This window comes from Phragmites australis, chromosome 4, assembly GCF_958298935.1.
Source record: "Phragmites australis chromosome 4, lpPhrAust1.1, whole genome shotgun sequence".
NCBI classification, from domain to species: domain Eukaryota; kingdom Viridiplantae; phylum Streptophyta; class Magnoliopsida; order Poales; family Poaceae; genus Phragmites; species Phragmites australis.
The window spans coordinates 42,434,179-42,447,690 of record NC_084924.1 but is presented as its reverse complement, the minus strand read 5'-3'; the positions used below and the strand labels follow the sequence as shown (position 1 = coordinate 42,447,690).

Sequence of the window (13,512 nt, the reverse complement as noted above, 5' to 3'; positions counted from 1 at the left end):
ATTCGTCGGGGCTGGAAGTGAAATGTGCGCATATGGTTTATCGTGATTCTTTATTTTAGTTGAGATTTATCTTTGTTGGTAAAAAATTATAAAATAAATGGAAAAAATTAACATATAAATTAATATCAAGCAGAAGGAACGAGCGAACGAAACGAAATTAAATATGTCTGGGTCAATGTAGAGTTCATCATTTCCTTGCGGGCCCAGCGATGAGCTGCGTGTGCAGTACATTATGGGGTAGGAGAAGCGGTAGCAGGAGGAGTAGGTTGGTCGTTGGCCCGATGCCCCCGGCTTTAATGCGGAATTCTGCACCAAGGAAACCCAAAACAAAGCCAGCAACCGCAGCTCAAGCAAACCAAATCCTTCGCCGTCTTCTTTAGCAGTTAGCTACGCCGCAGCGGCAGCCTGCCCTGTTTGCCTTGGATGAGGGACTAGCTAAGTTTCAGTGGGAGATGCGGGGTACGGCGACGGCGCTGCTGCTCCTGCCGTGGCTGCTTCTGCATGCGGCAGCCGCGGGCGGCGGGGGCAGCGGGTGCTACGCGCGGAGCTGCGGGGGCATGACGGTGCAGTACCCGTTCGGCTTCTCCTCCGGCTGCGAGATACCGCTCGGGTGCGACCACACGGACGGCACCGCGTGGGTCGGGCCGCGCGAGCTGGGCCTGCTCGTGCACAACATCACGGCGAGCGCGCTCGTCATCGCCCTGCGACCCGACTGCTCCCGCTGGCTGAACGCCTCCGTCGAGGCGCTCTTCTCGGACAACTACGCGCCCGGCTCGCTGAACGCGCTTGTCGTTAGCTCGTGCAGCCACGCCGCCGGCACCACCAACTGTACCATCCCGCCCGGCAACTACCTCGACAGCTCGTCCCACTGCGGCGCCGCCGAGTCCATCCTCTGCGTCCCGCCATCACCGCCCAGCAATGACGTCAGCGCGGTCCACCGTTTCTTGAACAGAACCGAGATGCGGACGCTCGGCTCGGAATGCAACGGGCTGGTGTCGGCGGTGAGCTGCTCGGACACGCCGGCACCTTCGCTGTTGCTGAGCGCGCTGCAGCTTGAGTGGTGGGTGCTCGGGCCGTGCGGCTGCTCGCCCCACGCCAACTGCACCCGGGTCACCACGCCGGCTGAGAAGGACGCGTTCCGGTGCGAGTGCCTCGAGGGGTTCGAAGGCGACGGCTTCGCCCATGGCGCCGGTTGCCGGAGAGGTCAGTACACGCGGCTACTGTTTCTTTTTTCTCGCGTGTTCGTCAATTGATTTGGTCAGTCAAATTCTGCGAGCTAGGCTGCTAGCGATTATTAGAATGGGTTGACTCCGCGCATCCAAGTCACGGCGCCAGAATGGCTTGGACCAATGGCTCGTCGACCTTGACGCGATAATTAATCGTGGCCTGAGCAAACCACAGACATGGTTGATTAAACCATGAAGGGCTCTGCCTAACAACTTTTAAGAAAATCTTTATCTCGCCGATAAATATCGCCGCCTCCGTTCTTGGTATATTTGTGAAAGATCCTGTCGTCAATGAACACTCACAGTGTACTGTAGCAAATTGGCAAAATGTACCCAGAAACTGGCCGCTAAAACCGATGGTTGGTCGGGGTAAACTGTGGTTAAATCCAACTACTACTACTCCTCCAAACAGTCGAGTTATTTTTTTTATTTCTGGGTAAACGTGTATCATTGTATGAGAAACAATGCTATTTGAAGTGAAGTAGGATTCCTGGCCTATGGGCTGGGCCAATGGGTTTGGTGGTGGCCACTAGGCCTCCGAGGATTTTATGTTTGCTTACAAATGTGCCGAGGAACGGTGATTTGTATGTTATCATGCATCGGTAGGATAATACATGTTGTGATTTTTTAGATAAAGAAAGCTTTATATCAAGATAAAATAGTGTTCCGGTCTCTGCATCCAACATGATGCATGTAGCCAACATGTTGTGATTATGTCAATCGTTTATAAGAGAAACAAATAGGCGTGCATCAAACTGGGGACGCGGTATCGTGCATTTCGTGTTGTCTTCAAATGGTTGCTTTTCAGACAGAATAATTCTTCAAACTGCAGTTTTAGTTTGTTAAAATTGTTCAACATGTGAAATCAACTTTGATAATTTGCAGTTCCTCTTCTTTTTCTTCCGCATTTCCTCCAATCTTACACTTCGATTCAATGGTTTCAGTTCCCAAGTGCAATCCTTCAAAATACCTACCAGGAATATGTGGCAAGACGGTCCAAATCGCCCTTCTCATGGCAGGTAATATAAGTTGCTCATAATATCTACTAGCTAATAATTCAAAGAATATATATGATATATCAATCTTGTCTAAAATTGGTTGAATTGGTTTTAACATTGCATTGATAATTGAACATTTTTGGTCTTAGCAGAAATGCCCTTTCTCCTCCTCTCTCCCTGTAGCAGTCGGGTAAATTATTTTAACTAGCGGGATCGCTCACACTAATAGCGTGACTAGCCTCGCTGCAATATTTGATGATAACAATGAGTAGTCTAGATCATTTTTTAATTAACATGATAATTTCCTTGAGAAAGAATATGATAGCTTCTTTTAACACTCAAATAATAATATAATAGATGGAGAGGTGCCATACAGTGAATGTACATGTTTTTGCAGTGTCTCCTGACGAAAAACAATTACAAATATATCATGGTGGACCTGACTATCTGAGCAAAAGTTAGGTCAGAGCCAGGCCAATTGTCTTTTTTGCACAAGGCCCAAATTATCTGGTCTGTAGTGTAGACATGATCCCCTGGCCCTAAGCACTGGCAGATTTGGGTTATATTCTGGACGATCAAAGGCCTCTTTCTGTTAAGCCGAGTAGTTCAGGCTGGACCGGGCTTCACTTTCGAGCTTTCAGCATAGCAGGAACCAAAGCGCTCACATTGGCATACTATGCAACTACACGAAACACTTAGGAGCACGAAATGGTGAATGGCAGCATGATATCACATTGATGAAAATGAGCTTTTCGTTCTCTCTCTCTCTCAAAAAAGAAGGCGGAAAGAAAGAAAATGAGCTTTTTTTACGTGCGCAGGAATCATTTTTGGTGGCATGGTGACGGGAGTGACCTGCCTGGTGTACCACCTGCTGAAGCGCCGGTCCGCGTCGATCCGGTCAAAGCGCAGCACGAAGCAGCTCCTGTCGGAGGCCTCCTGCGCGGTGCCCTTCTACTCGTACCGCGAGATCGAGCGCGCCACCAGCGGCTTCTCCGAGGACCAGCGCCTGGGCACGGGCGCCTACGGCACGGTATACGCGGGGCGGCTCAGCGACAACCGGCTCGTGGCCGTGAAGCGGATCAAGCAGCGGGACAACGCCGGGCTGGACGGCGTCATGAACGAGGTGAAGCTGGTGTCTTGCGTGAGCCACAGCAACCTGGTCCGCCTCCTCGGCTGCTGCATCGAGCAGGGGCAGCAGATCCTCGTGTATGAGTTCATGCCCAACGGCACGCTGGCGGAGCACCTGCAGCGGGAGCGCGGCCCCGCCGCCATGCCGTGGACGGTCCGCCTCCGCATCGCCGCCGAGACGGCCAAGGCCATCGCGTACCTGCACTCGGAGGTGCACCCGCCCATCTACCACCGCGACATCAAGTCCAGCAACATCCTGCTCGACTACGAGTACAACTCCAAGGTCGCCGACTTCGGGCTCTCGCGGATGGGCAAGACGTCCCTGGACTCCTCGCACATCTCCACAGCGCCGCAGGGGACGCCGGGGTACGTCGACCCGCAGTACCACCAGAACTTCCACCTCTCCGACAAGAGCGACGTGTACAGCTTCGGCGTCGTGCTCGTGGAGATCATCACCGCCATGAAGGCCGTCGACTTCACCAGGGTGCCCAGCGAGGTCATCCTGGCGCAGTTCGCCGTCGACAGGATCGGCAGGGGCTGCGTCGACGACATCGTCGACCCATACCTGGACCCGCACAGGGACGCGTGGACGCTCTCGTCCATCCACAAGGTGGCCGAGCTGGCGTTCCGGTGCCTGGCGTTCCACAGCGAGATGAGGCCGTCCATGGCCGAGGTCGCCGATGAGCTGGAGCAGATACAGCTCAGCGGATGGGCGCCGTCCGCGGACAACGCGTTCATGTCCACGACGTCGTCGTTCTGCTCCTCGGCACTGTCGACGAGCGGTACGGACAGGTCCTGCGGGACCGGCAGAAGCCGGACGGAGGCGGCAGCGGCCGCGCGCGGTGAATGCGGTGGTCGCGCAAGAGACGACGAAGGGCGCAGTGGAGTCTCCTGTGTCAGTGCAGGAGAGGTGGTTCAACGAGAGGACCTCCCCTTCCTCCAATAGCTTGCTGGGCAATTGCGCCCTGCACTGAACTGAAACACGCCATTGCTCCTCCTCTAAAAGTATCGTCAATCTAGCTTAGACATACATTTAGAACGCTTAAATTTGTTGATCTATTCTTGCGCATTCTCGTTTTCTCTTTGCTCCCATTAATCTGGGACTATCTGTAAATGAAATCTAGTCTCGCTACGCTCGGTTCTCATGCTACTAGAGTAAATCTATGGCTAACCGGACTTGGGCATGAGCGTAGGAACGCCAGCATCTGTACATGTGCTCAGCTCCAAGATTGTGATTAGTTTCTTGGCAACGAGAATATGAGATGCAGTGGTTGCGCTGTACTGTTTGGGGGCTGTTGGCTCCATTAGCAATTGGCATGCATGTGGGTGAGGATTGAGGAAAGAACGACGAAGCAATAAGGCAAGAACCTGATTGCTAGTGGTCCAATGGTTCATTTATTGAACAGAATGGTATCCGGCTAAATCTGCTTACCATTTCTAATGTCACCGCGCATGCCACGAAGGCATTGGAGAGTTGAAGTTCATATATACAACTTAGCCAAGTCAACTCTATGAATCATCTAAAATACATGGCAATATTTTTAGAACAGGTAATTTCGTTTGCCACGTTTAGATGATTTGTTGGGTACCTGCAAAAATGATGGATCATAATTCTCCAGTTGTTTGACCTTGTGTAGTTTTTGAATCTGCTGAGACAGAGATGTTAAGCAAGATGTCGTGAATCTGGCCAATTCTTGCCTATTTGGATTAGGAAGTTTGGTCCATCGCAAGAGCTATGCCACGAAACTAAAATAGCTACAGGACAAGATTAAAATGAAATCAAGTGAACCACAAAAAAACTTGTAAATATGGTTCAAATATAGATAGTTCCCAGACAAAAGGGGCTCTTCGTTCCGTTAAAAAAAACGGGGGCTCTTCTTTTCTCCAGAATCAACATCTTTTTTTTTTTTTTGCGAGGTTCCAAAATCAACATCATCTCCTTTGTTTGGTGAGTGCTTACATTCTTGCCTTCCTGCTCATAATCAACTGTGACCTGCACTTCTTCATTATGAGCACGTTTCTTTTCATGGCCCAGCAGCTGAATGAGCATTAGCAGAAACATTAACATTAGCATTCTTCATTATGAGCAGTGCAATTGTGATTACAGTGTTCTTCTGTTACCGTGTATCAGGAGCGGAACCAGCCATGGGCCAAGTCCCAGGCTAGCCCATTCAAGTTTATACTGGGTTTAAAAATCTATCATTGATACAGTAAAATCTAATAGAAATTTAGGCCTACGCTGCATGCTGAAGCCTACGCTGGCATGGCCCTAGTTCCGCCCCTGCTGTGTATGTTTCTGGGAACAGATGTGCAAACAGAAGATGGGAGGATCTTCAGTCTAAAACACACTGGAACAGTTTCTAGTTCTGTAACTATTGCTTACAGTAAAATAAAATGGAATATAGCATATGCAAAAGCATCCTGGTATTCCCATCAGTATGAAATTCATGCAACACTGATCTAACCAACCGACGGTACGTATACCACATATATAACTCAATTCAAGGTTAATATATGAAAGAAATGGGTTGAGATTTGTTCTTCCTTATGTAAAGAGAATCTCCGTCCGAATTCCCACTCCCCTCTGGGCTTAGAATGTTGGCAGTTCAGTTCTCAAACTCCCTATTCTCATCCCACTGAAACTCCCGGGCCTCCAAACCCCTTTATAGATTTATATTAGAGGTTAAAATCAGTCGAATTTTTATGCCATTGGATTGTATCCAATGGATGGAAAGCCCCCCATCTTATATTTACTAATTGAAAGCTCATTTTGATACCTCCACGTCAATCCTAAGAATATCCTAAAAATTTCCATAAAAAAGCAAAACATCCAACCGTCGAATTAATTGATTGACTAACTGTAACTATAGATCAACAACCAGACGAAACAACGTAGAAAATTAAAAAACAAATCATATAATCCAGCTCCAAGACTACTTCTTGCCTTGCCTTCCCTTCCTTTTTTGTTGCAGATATCATTTGTCCAACAAGATTAAGTTAGCAAACTCCAATTTAGTTATGTTAGCAATCAACATACTTTTTCAAATCAATTATAATCAAACATTACAAAATTAAAACAACATAACGCAAATATATTACGGATTATCACACAAAAATAATATCAAAGAATTTATAATGTATTTCAAAAAAAATAATATGAGATACGGTGATGACATTAATAATAATAATAATTTCAAAAAATCAAGAAACAAATAAAAATCAATTTGCATAACACATAAAATGAAAATTATAAATTAGATCTATTCACAAATAATAAACATGATTCCAATATTATGAATAAAAATTATATTTATATTTTATATTCTAATATTTAAATATAAATAGTTGATGTATCTTAGCATACAACCATTATTAATACAAATATCTATAATTCAACCGTAAGCTAAATTTCTAGCCTGTGCAGTCGCACGGGTTGATGCGCTAGTTTGTATAACCATAATCTCATCCCCTCCCTCCTAAATCCAGCCACGACACCCACCGCTTCCTTTTTCTGCAGCCTCATGTCTACCACCGCCACCGCACGCCAAGGGCTTTCCCCTTCTCATCCCTTCAATACCGAGCTAGCCGAAGAAGACGATTGCGTCGACCAGAGCACTAATCATCAATCAGATCTGAAAAATCATGTGAATGCTAAATAGCCATCCGGGAGAATGGAAAAATATGCAACCAAGCCAATAAAAAAATGAGGGGATGTACTTCAGGTGACTGAAAATGCCCAATTTTACACTCGAGGAAACTAAGACGCCCGATATGAATCTAATGGTCACCGGTTGTCTTCCTCCCTAAGCTTCTTCTGCCTCCAATCGTTGCTTATTCCTCCTGGCACTCCCCACCCCCACCCCCGTCCTCCTCTCGTCTCTACACTCTACTTTGATCCAACTAGGTTTGCTTTGTATTACTTATCCGGCTTCTTATTGGGAATTCGATTTGGTTCGAGATCTCTAGCTCTAGATCTTTTTTGCTCTGACTCTAGTCCAATTTACCGAGGGGCTTGTGTACCCATCCCGCTCCTTAAATAGTCAGAGTAGGTGATGCAGACCGTCTTCCTTCCCAAAAAGCTTATAAGTCCTCTAGAAGTTGGCCAAGAAGAGGTCACACAAGTGTTCCCACAAGTAGACCGATTTTGTCGGTAATCTGGTTAAGCATGAATGGGAAAACCCATCAAGTATCATGGGAAGGTAGTTGGCCATAACCTTCTCGACTCTCCCAGTCGTTTGGATAGCTGTCGTATAGATATGAAGGAATTCCAATAGATTAGAACCCTCATCATATTTCTCTGTCCTGCCGGGTCAGAATCTATCTGGCCAGCATATTGCTCAGAGGTCGAGCGTAAAAGCTTGAAACCCAATAACTACCACAACGCTCATTCGGTAATTAGACTTGTCGGTGATTTGTGAACCGCTGATCTAACGAACTTATTGAAGAAATATGGATGCTTTGTATAGATGAATTAAAGAGGACATATAGGGGGGGGGGGGTTTATACAGGTTCGGGCCTCTCAGAGGATAATAACCATACATCTTATTTATCTTGTATTGATCCGAGTCTATTACAAAGGGATATGTGACTAGCCTAGATATATCTAAATCTAGTTGGTGACTTCCTTGCTCGTCTTTTGTTGGCTTGTGTTGCTTTGGTTCGACTTGTCCTCCGCAGGGTCCCCAAGCTTTGTATATATATTGAGGTGTCATATATCCTCTGGACTCTTCCTTCCTATTCTTAGAGATAAATCTGTCTGGTTACGTAACACTTTGGATACCTACAGGTGGTTCTTTCATCTAGGAATCCCCTTCCCGGAGATAAAGAAGCCCCTCATTAGTAAGTGAAATTAGGCTTCGATGGATCAAGTATATGGCTAGCAAATATAAGCGTTTTGTCCGATCATGTCATCGAGTAAGGTTGGGGTTTTTGATTAGGATAAAATGTCTAATCGGGGTTTCTAGGTTCTCAGATTATATACTCGGGATTCTGAATGCCTCCGAGTTCTCAAGCGAGTCCCTGAGAAGGTGTTTCATCCAGGTAGGTTTTTTGATTGCACTAAAAATATTATCCCATCCTTGCAAAGGTACGAGGGTGATAAGACTCATCGCTGGCTAGGCTCAGAAGTTGAACTGTCGCAATGGAATTTTTGTGTAGTGGTGAAAAAATTATTTCCTCATTTTTTGGCAAAAGATCATGATGACGTTTGAAAACTGAGCACATTTATCGATGTAGTGCACCAGCTCTCCTGGTATTTTGTACCAACAGCCCCCACGTGCTCCAGAAGATATCCCGAACAGAAAATGTGATGGGACCCCATATAAGGTCATAGCTTCGAGTAGTACTCCAAACCATCGCGGTGGCTAGTCAGAGAAACGTCAAGTCCGCTTAGGCTTTCTTCTGTAACATGTGTTTGGGAATAGAAACTTATTCTTTTGTTAGTAAAAAAACAAAAAGAATGTAAATGAAATCGGTGGGATTTCTTAGGAACTCGATACTGAGGAGATAACGACAACCTAACATGCTTAGTGTTACTTGCTTCCTCCTCTGGCTAGGGTAGGATAACTTCGTTAGCCCTAGGCTCGGAGTGATTGGGAGGCGTCGTAGCCCCCGGACATTCAGGGACGCGATAATGAACCTTTATCACATCTTGTGAGGTCATAACTTAGAACAACATACCCACATGAAGGAAGTCGCTTTGGCACACGCACAATATGTTATCATTAGGTCTTGGTATATTGTATTCATCCAGCCACGACTGGTTATCAGGGAAAAAAACTCAAATAGATAGTCAAAGATAATGAGATAAAAACTACTGACCAACCATTATGAATTAGCCGACCGGGGTAAGAGAAAAGAATTGAACGCTCATACTTTCCCTCTGGTCATAGAAACCCTTGTTTCCTGAAGTCGGTTCCTGTGTGACTTTGTCCGAGCTTATCCGGGTGCGCACGATAGGTAAATGTACTTGTATTATGGCTTACTACTGGTGTACCCGTCTTACGAGTGCCAAACGTTTAGTTTAGGTAAGAAAAAAATGAACACAGAGAGATTCAAGAGACCATACGGGAAATATGAACATTTACTAGTGTAAACTTACTCTCAGTACTTACATATAAAACTTTTAGAGTTGGTTGACGTTCCAAGAATCATCGAAGACTTATTCATCTTCCATTGCTAAGGGACTCAGGGCGAGTAGGCTTGACCACCGTGTAGAGACCCTCCCACTTCGGGGATAGATTGTTACCATTACGTTAGCTCTGAACAGATCGTAGAACCAGGTTCCTAGTTTGGAGGGTTCATTTTCTGATGTCTTGGTCGTAGTAGCTCTGGGGGATTTGATATTCGAATGATGTCATAACTTGAGTCCTTTCTTGGTAAAGGTACCGATGGAGATGAAAAGGAACTAAAAGCCCTCATATGCTACCAGGAAGGGCCCCATAATATCCAGCCCTCAAGTCACGAAAGGCCATGATAAGGGGATCATCATCATGATTGCCTAGACCGTCATTCCCATCTCTAATGGCGAAGACTTCTCGAGGGTAATCTCTACTAGAAGAGTCTAGATCCATCATGAATTTGTCATCGGATTGCTCTAGGTATGTATCTCAACAATCCATATTGTCAAAAACTGTGAGGGAGGATCCCAGGTTGTGGTGAATAGGTCATTCACCATCATTTTGGCATCCGAGTGGTTCGAACTTGATGGCGTAATCCTAGGCGCACTGATCCATAAATTGACTTACCTCATCGTTGGAGTCATCGCTGGAGAGTTCCTCATCAAAGTTCATATGATCAATCACCTACTCGTCGGTAGGAGGGGTAAAGTTATCGTAGAACCCCTCATTCGAAAAATTGGTTCTCGATGAAGGTTTGGTGACACCAATGATATGTTCTATGTAGACTCTTCAACTCCTATTGTCATGATCCCCATGGACGGCACCAGCTATTGATGATTTATGAACCGTCGATGCAATGGACTTGTTGAAGAAATAGGGATGCTTTGAGTAGACGAATTGCAGGAGGACACACATGGGTTTTTTTTATATAGGTTTGAGCCTCCCTAAGGACTCTGCATCATATCTGTCTTGTATTGATCTGAGCCTGTTACAAGGGAGTTTGTGGTTAGCCTAGATGAATCTAAACCTAGTGGGCGAATCCCTTGCTTGGTTTTTGTTGGCTTATGTTGCTCTGGTTCGACTTGTCCTCCGTAGGGTCCCCTAGCTTCGTATATATATGGGGGTATCGTACGTCATCTGGACTCCTCATTCCTATTTTTGGAGATAAACCATCCTTGTTATGAGACGCTTTGGGTACCTACGGGTGGTTTTCTTTTATTCAGAGATTTCCTTCTTGGAGATAAAGATATGCCTCGAGAATTACGGGAAACACTAGGGTGCCTGGATATGGTAACTATCTATTATTTATCGTCAAGACTCATAAACCTGACCCTCATGAATTTAATTAGCTTGACTCTGGAACTTGGCTTGTTTCTTCTTGGAGAGCTATCCCGATCTTCCTATTGTCACGACGTTCATTAATCTCGTGACGTAAATCCACATCTGAGCGTTTTTTAGGAGGTGTCACATGATGTACCCATTGACCACAAGTGTGTGCCTTCTCGTAGGTTGGTCTAGCCTCCCGCCTCCAACTGGGGGAAGCTGAATTGAAAATGTGTCAGGGTGTGCTACTCGTTTGAGTAGTAGATCTTGCTGAGGTTGAGGCTTCTGCCCATTGTTGTGTGTTGATAACAATTCCAATAATGTCTTTCAACTACCACGCCCCTATTGGAGTATCTAATCCTCCCTGAGACAGATTGGAGAGTAGAGTCCTTACACCTTGTAGGTATTGGGCAATGCCAGAGGAAAACCATTAACCGTTCACCTATCAAACCAAAGGCGACATCTGTTGAATCATGCGACATTGATCTCCATTGTGATCGTGAGGTGAAGAGGGGAGTCTTGATGGACTCGAAACCCTTCGTGGAGCATCATCATCATTTTTTGTGATGGGACTTTGATGCCTAGTGTTAGCATTTGCCTAATCTCTTAGAGGATTAACGAAGAGTGCATTGACATTGTAATCCTCTATGTCCTATTCACATGTAGATGCATCGAATACCAAGAAGCGAGGTTCATCCTCCAGAATCTCCTTCTCGATATTAGCATCTACTTGGTAGAGAGAGCTATCAGAAGTTGAGACCACAATCATGGTCATTTTTTTCAACTCACAAGCCATATGGTTACGTGAGTAATCATCTTGATTAGCAAACCCTAAGGCTTGTCAATCTAAAACTGCCATCAGAGATCGACGAGCTTCCTCCAACTCACCAGGCTTCATGTAGATGTCATGTCCAAAGTCGTCGTAGAACCCATTGTTAGAGTAGCCCATTGCCAGAGACCTGATGTGCTTAATTGATGAAGATATGTCTTGTCATATCCCTATGGACGGCGCTAGCTATCAATGATTGATAAAGTCGATTACGCTAATACTAGTATAAAGTAGGCTTGCATGGTCCTCAACTGTGTGTATCGAAGAAACAGATATGAGATTTTACATAGGTTTATACCTCCCTTAGAATAATAGCCATACATCATGTTTTGCCTTGATTAATCTCAGGAAAAAACAATTATAATTGGGATATGTCTAGATCTAATCCTAAGGTTCTCGGCGAGTTCTCTCATGTTCTAAGTTCGAAAGCCCTTGTCGGATGCATCTTGTGGTGGTATGACTCTATTGTGGATCTCAATGGGTTGTCTCTGTTCCTATCCGACTAGGATTGATATGTATTGCTTATCCAGCTCCTTACTGGGAATTTGATCTGGTTTGAGATATATGGTTTGCGATCTTTGGCTTCAACTCTTTTTTGCTATGGCTCTGGGATCTAATTTCCTGGGGCAGGGGGGGGGGTTGGCGTACCCCTCCTCCTCCTTATATTATATAGTCGGGGTAGAGGAGTTGTATTACACTCGAAAACTCCAAATGTAACCTTCTCATATTGTATTACTTTTGGATAGCTATAAGACCCCTTCCTAATTTGAGGATGGTTTCCGATGAATTTTCTAGAATATCAGCACATGCCTTATTTATCCCATGATAGTTATGAAACATATCATATTGGGTTAAGTACACACGTACGGTGTTACGGTGGATTCCCGTTACATGGGAATATCATATTTTATATTAAATGTTTAATGGTTAATTATTCATTCCTCGTCAACAGTCATTGTGTCCGCAACACCATAGCTATCCCAAATGCTTCCGTTGCAACTGCGGGGGATGTCAGTCTAACGGTTCCTTACCTTTGGCTTCCTCTCCAATATAACCACCCGCGACGCTCTTGTTGTCTACGATGCTACCACTACGACTGTGGAGTAATGTTAGAGTATATTTGAGGATCACGACATACCTAGACTTGATAGGAATTGTTAGGATTATGATCATGTGTTTTCATCTTATCTCTATGAGACTTCTTGCACTCCGAGTCTTACAACTCTCACCCTGAGAGACTCAATACCATGATCCATCATCGTATTACACCAGTTCCTCTTCTTCACAGGATAGAAAAGAACAAAGGAAAATGCCTATTTGTATTTGTTGTTATCCGAATAATTTTATCCGGCGAATCAGTTTTAAGCGGTTAGGCTGTAGAGTTACTACCAAGTTAAAACTCTACTTCCTTAATCCTGGTTGTTTTGCTCTAGCCATTTCCTTTGTTACTGTGCATTATTAGGGCTGGACGAAAAGTTCAAAGCTCGCAAGCTAGCTCAGCTCATGTCTGGCTTAGCTCGGCTCGGCTCGTTTCAAAATCTAACAAGCTGAGGTAGAATTCTAGCTCGTTTAGATAACAAGCTAGCTCGAGCCAACTCGCGAGTAGCTCGCAAACCAAACGAGTCGGGAGGCAGCTCATATAACATGTGCAACCCAGTAGCCCATTTGCATAACCAAATATATACCTCCTCCACTCCTAGGAACCCTAACGTAGCATCACATTTCTATTCTCCCGCAGCCGTCGCAACAGGTGCTCTTGACCACTTGAGGCATGGGTGCGAGGGTTGTGAGGCCCAGGCGCCAAGCCGCCAGCTGCCGGTGACTCCATGAGCGGTGAATTGGCAATGCCATCCTCCGTCCATAGCAGTCCTTAGTCCTCCATCCATGAC

The 13,512-nt window shown here is 45.5% G+C and overlaps 1 protein-coding gene across 1 annotated transcript; it reads left to right on the top strand.

The window, feature by feature from the left end:
* Positions 1-217: 217 nt before the first annotated feature.
* Positions 218-4,633, top strand: LOC133916603 (wall-associated receptor kinase-like 14). Its single transcript, XM_062360346.1, is given in 4 exon segments — positions 218-1,203; positions 2,171-2,245; positions 3,043-4,189; positions 4,191-4,633. Coding segments are annotated over 4 exon segments (2,109 nt in total). The 5' UTR covers positions 218-452; the 3' UTR covers positions 4,327-4,633.
* Positions 4,634-13,512: the final 8,879 nt, after the last annotated feature.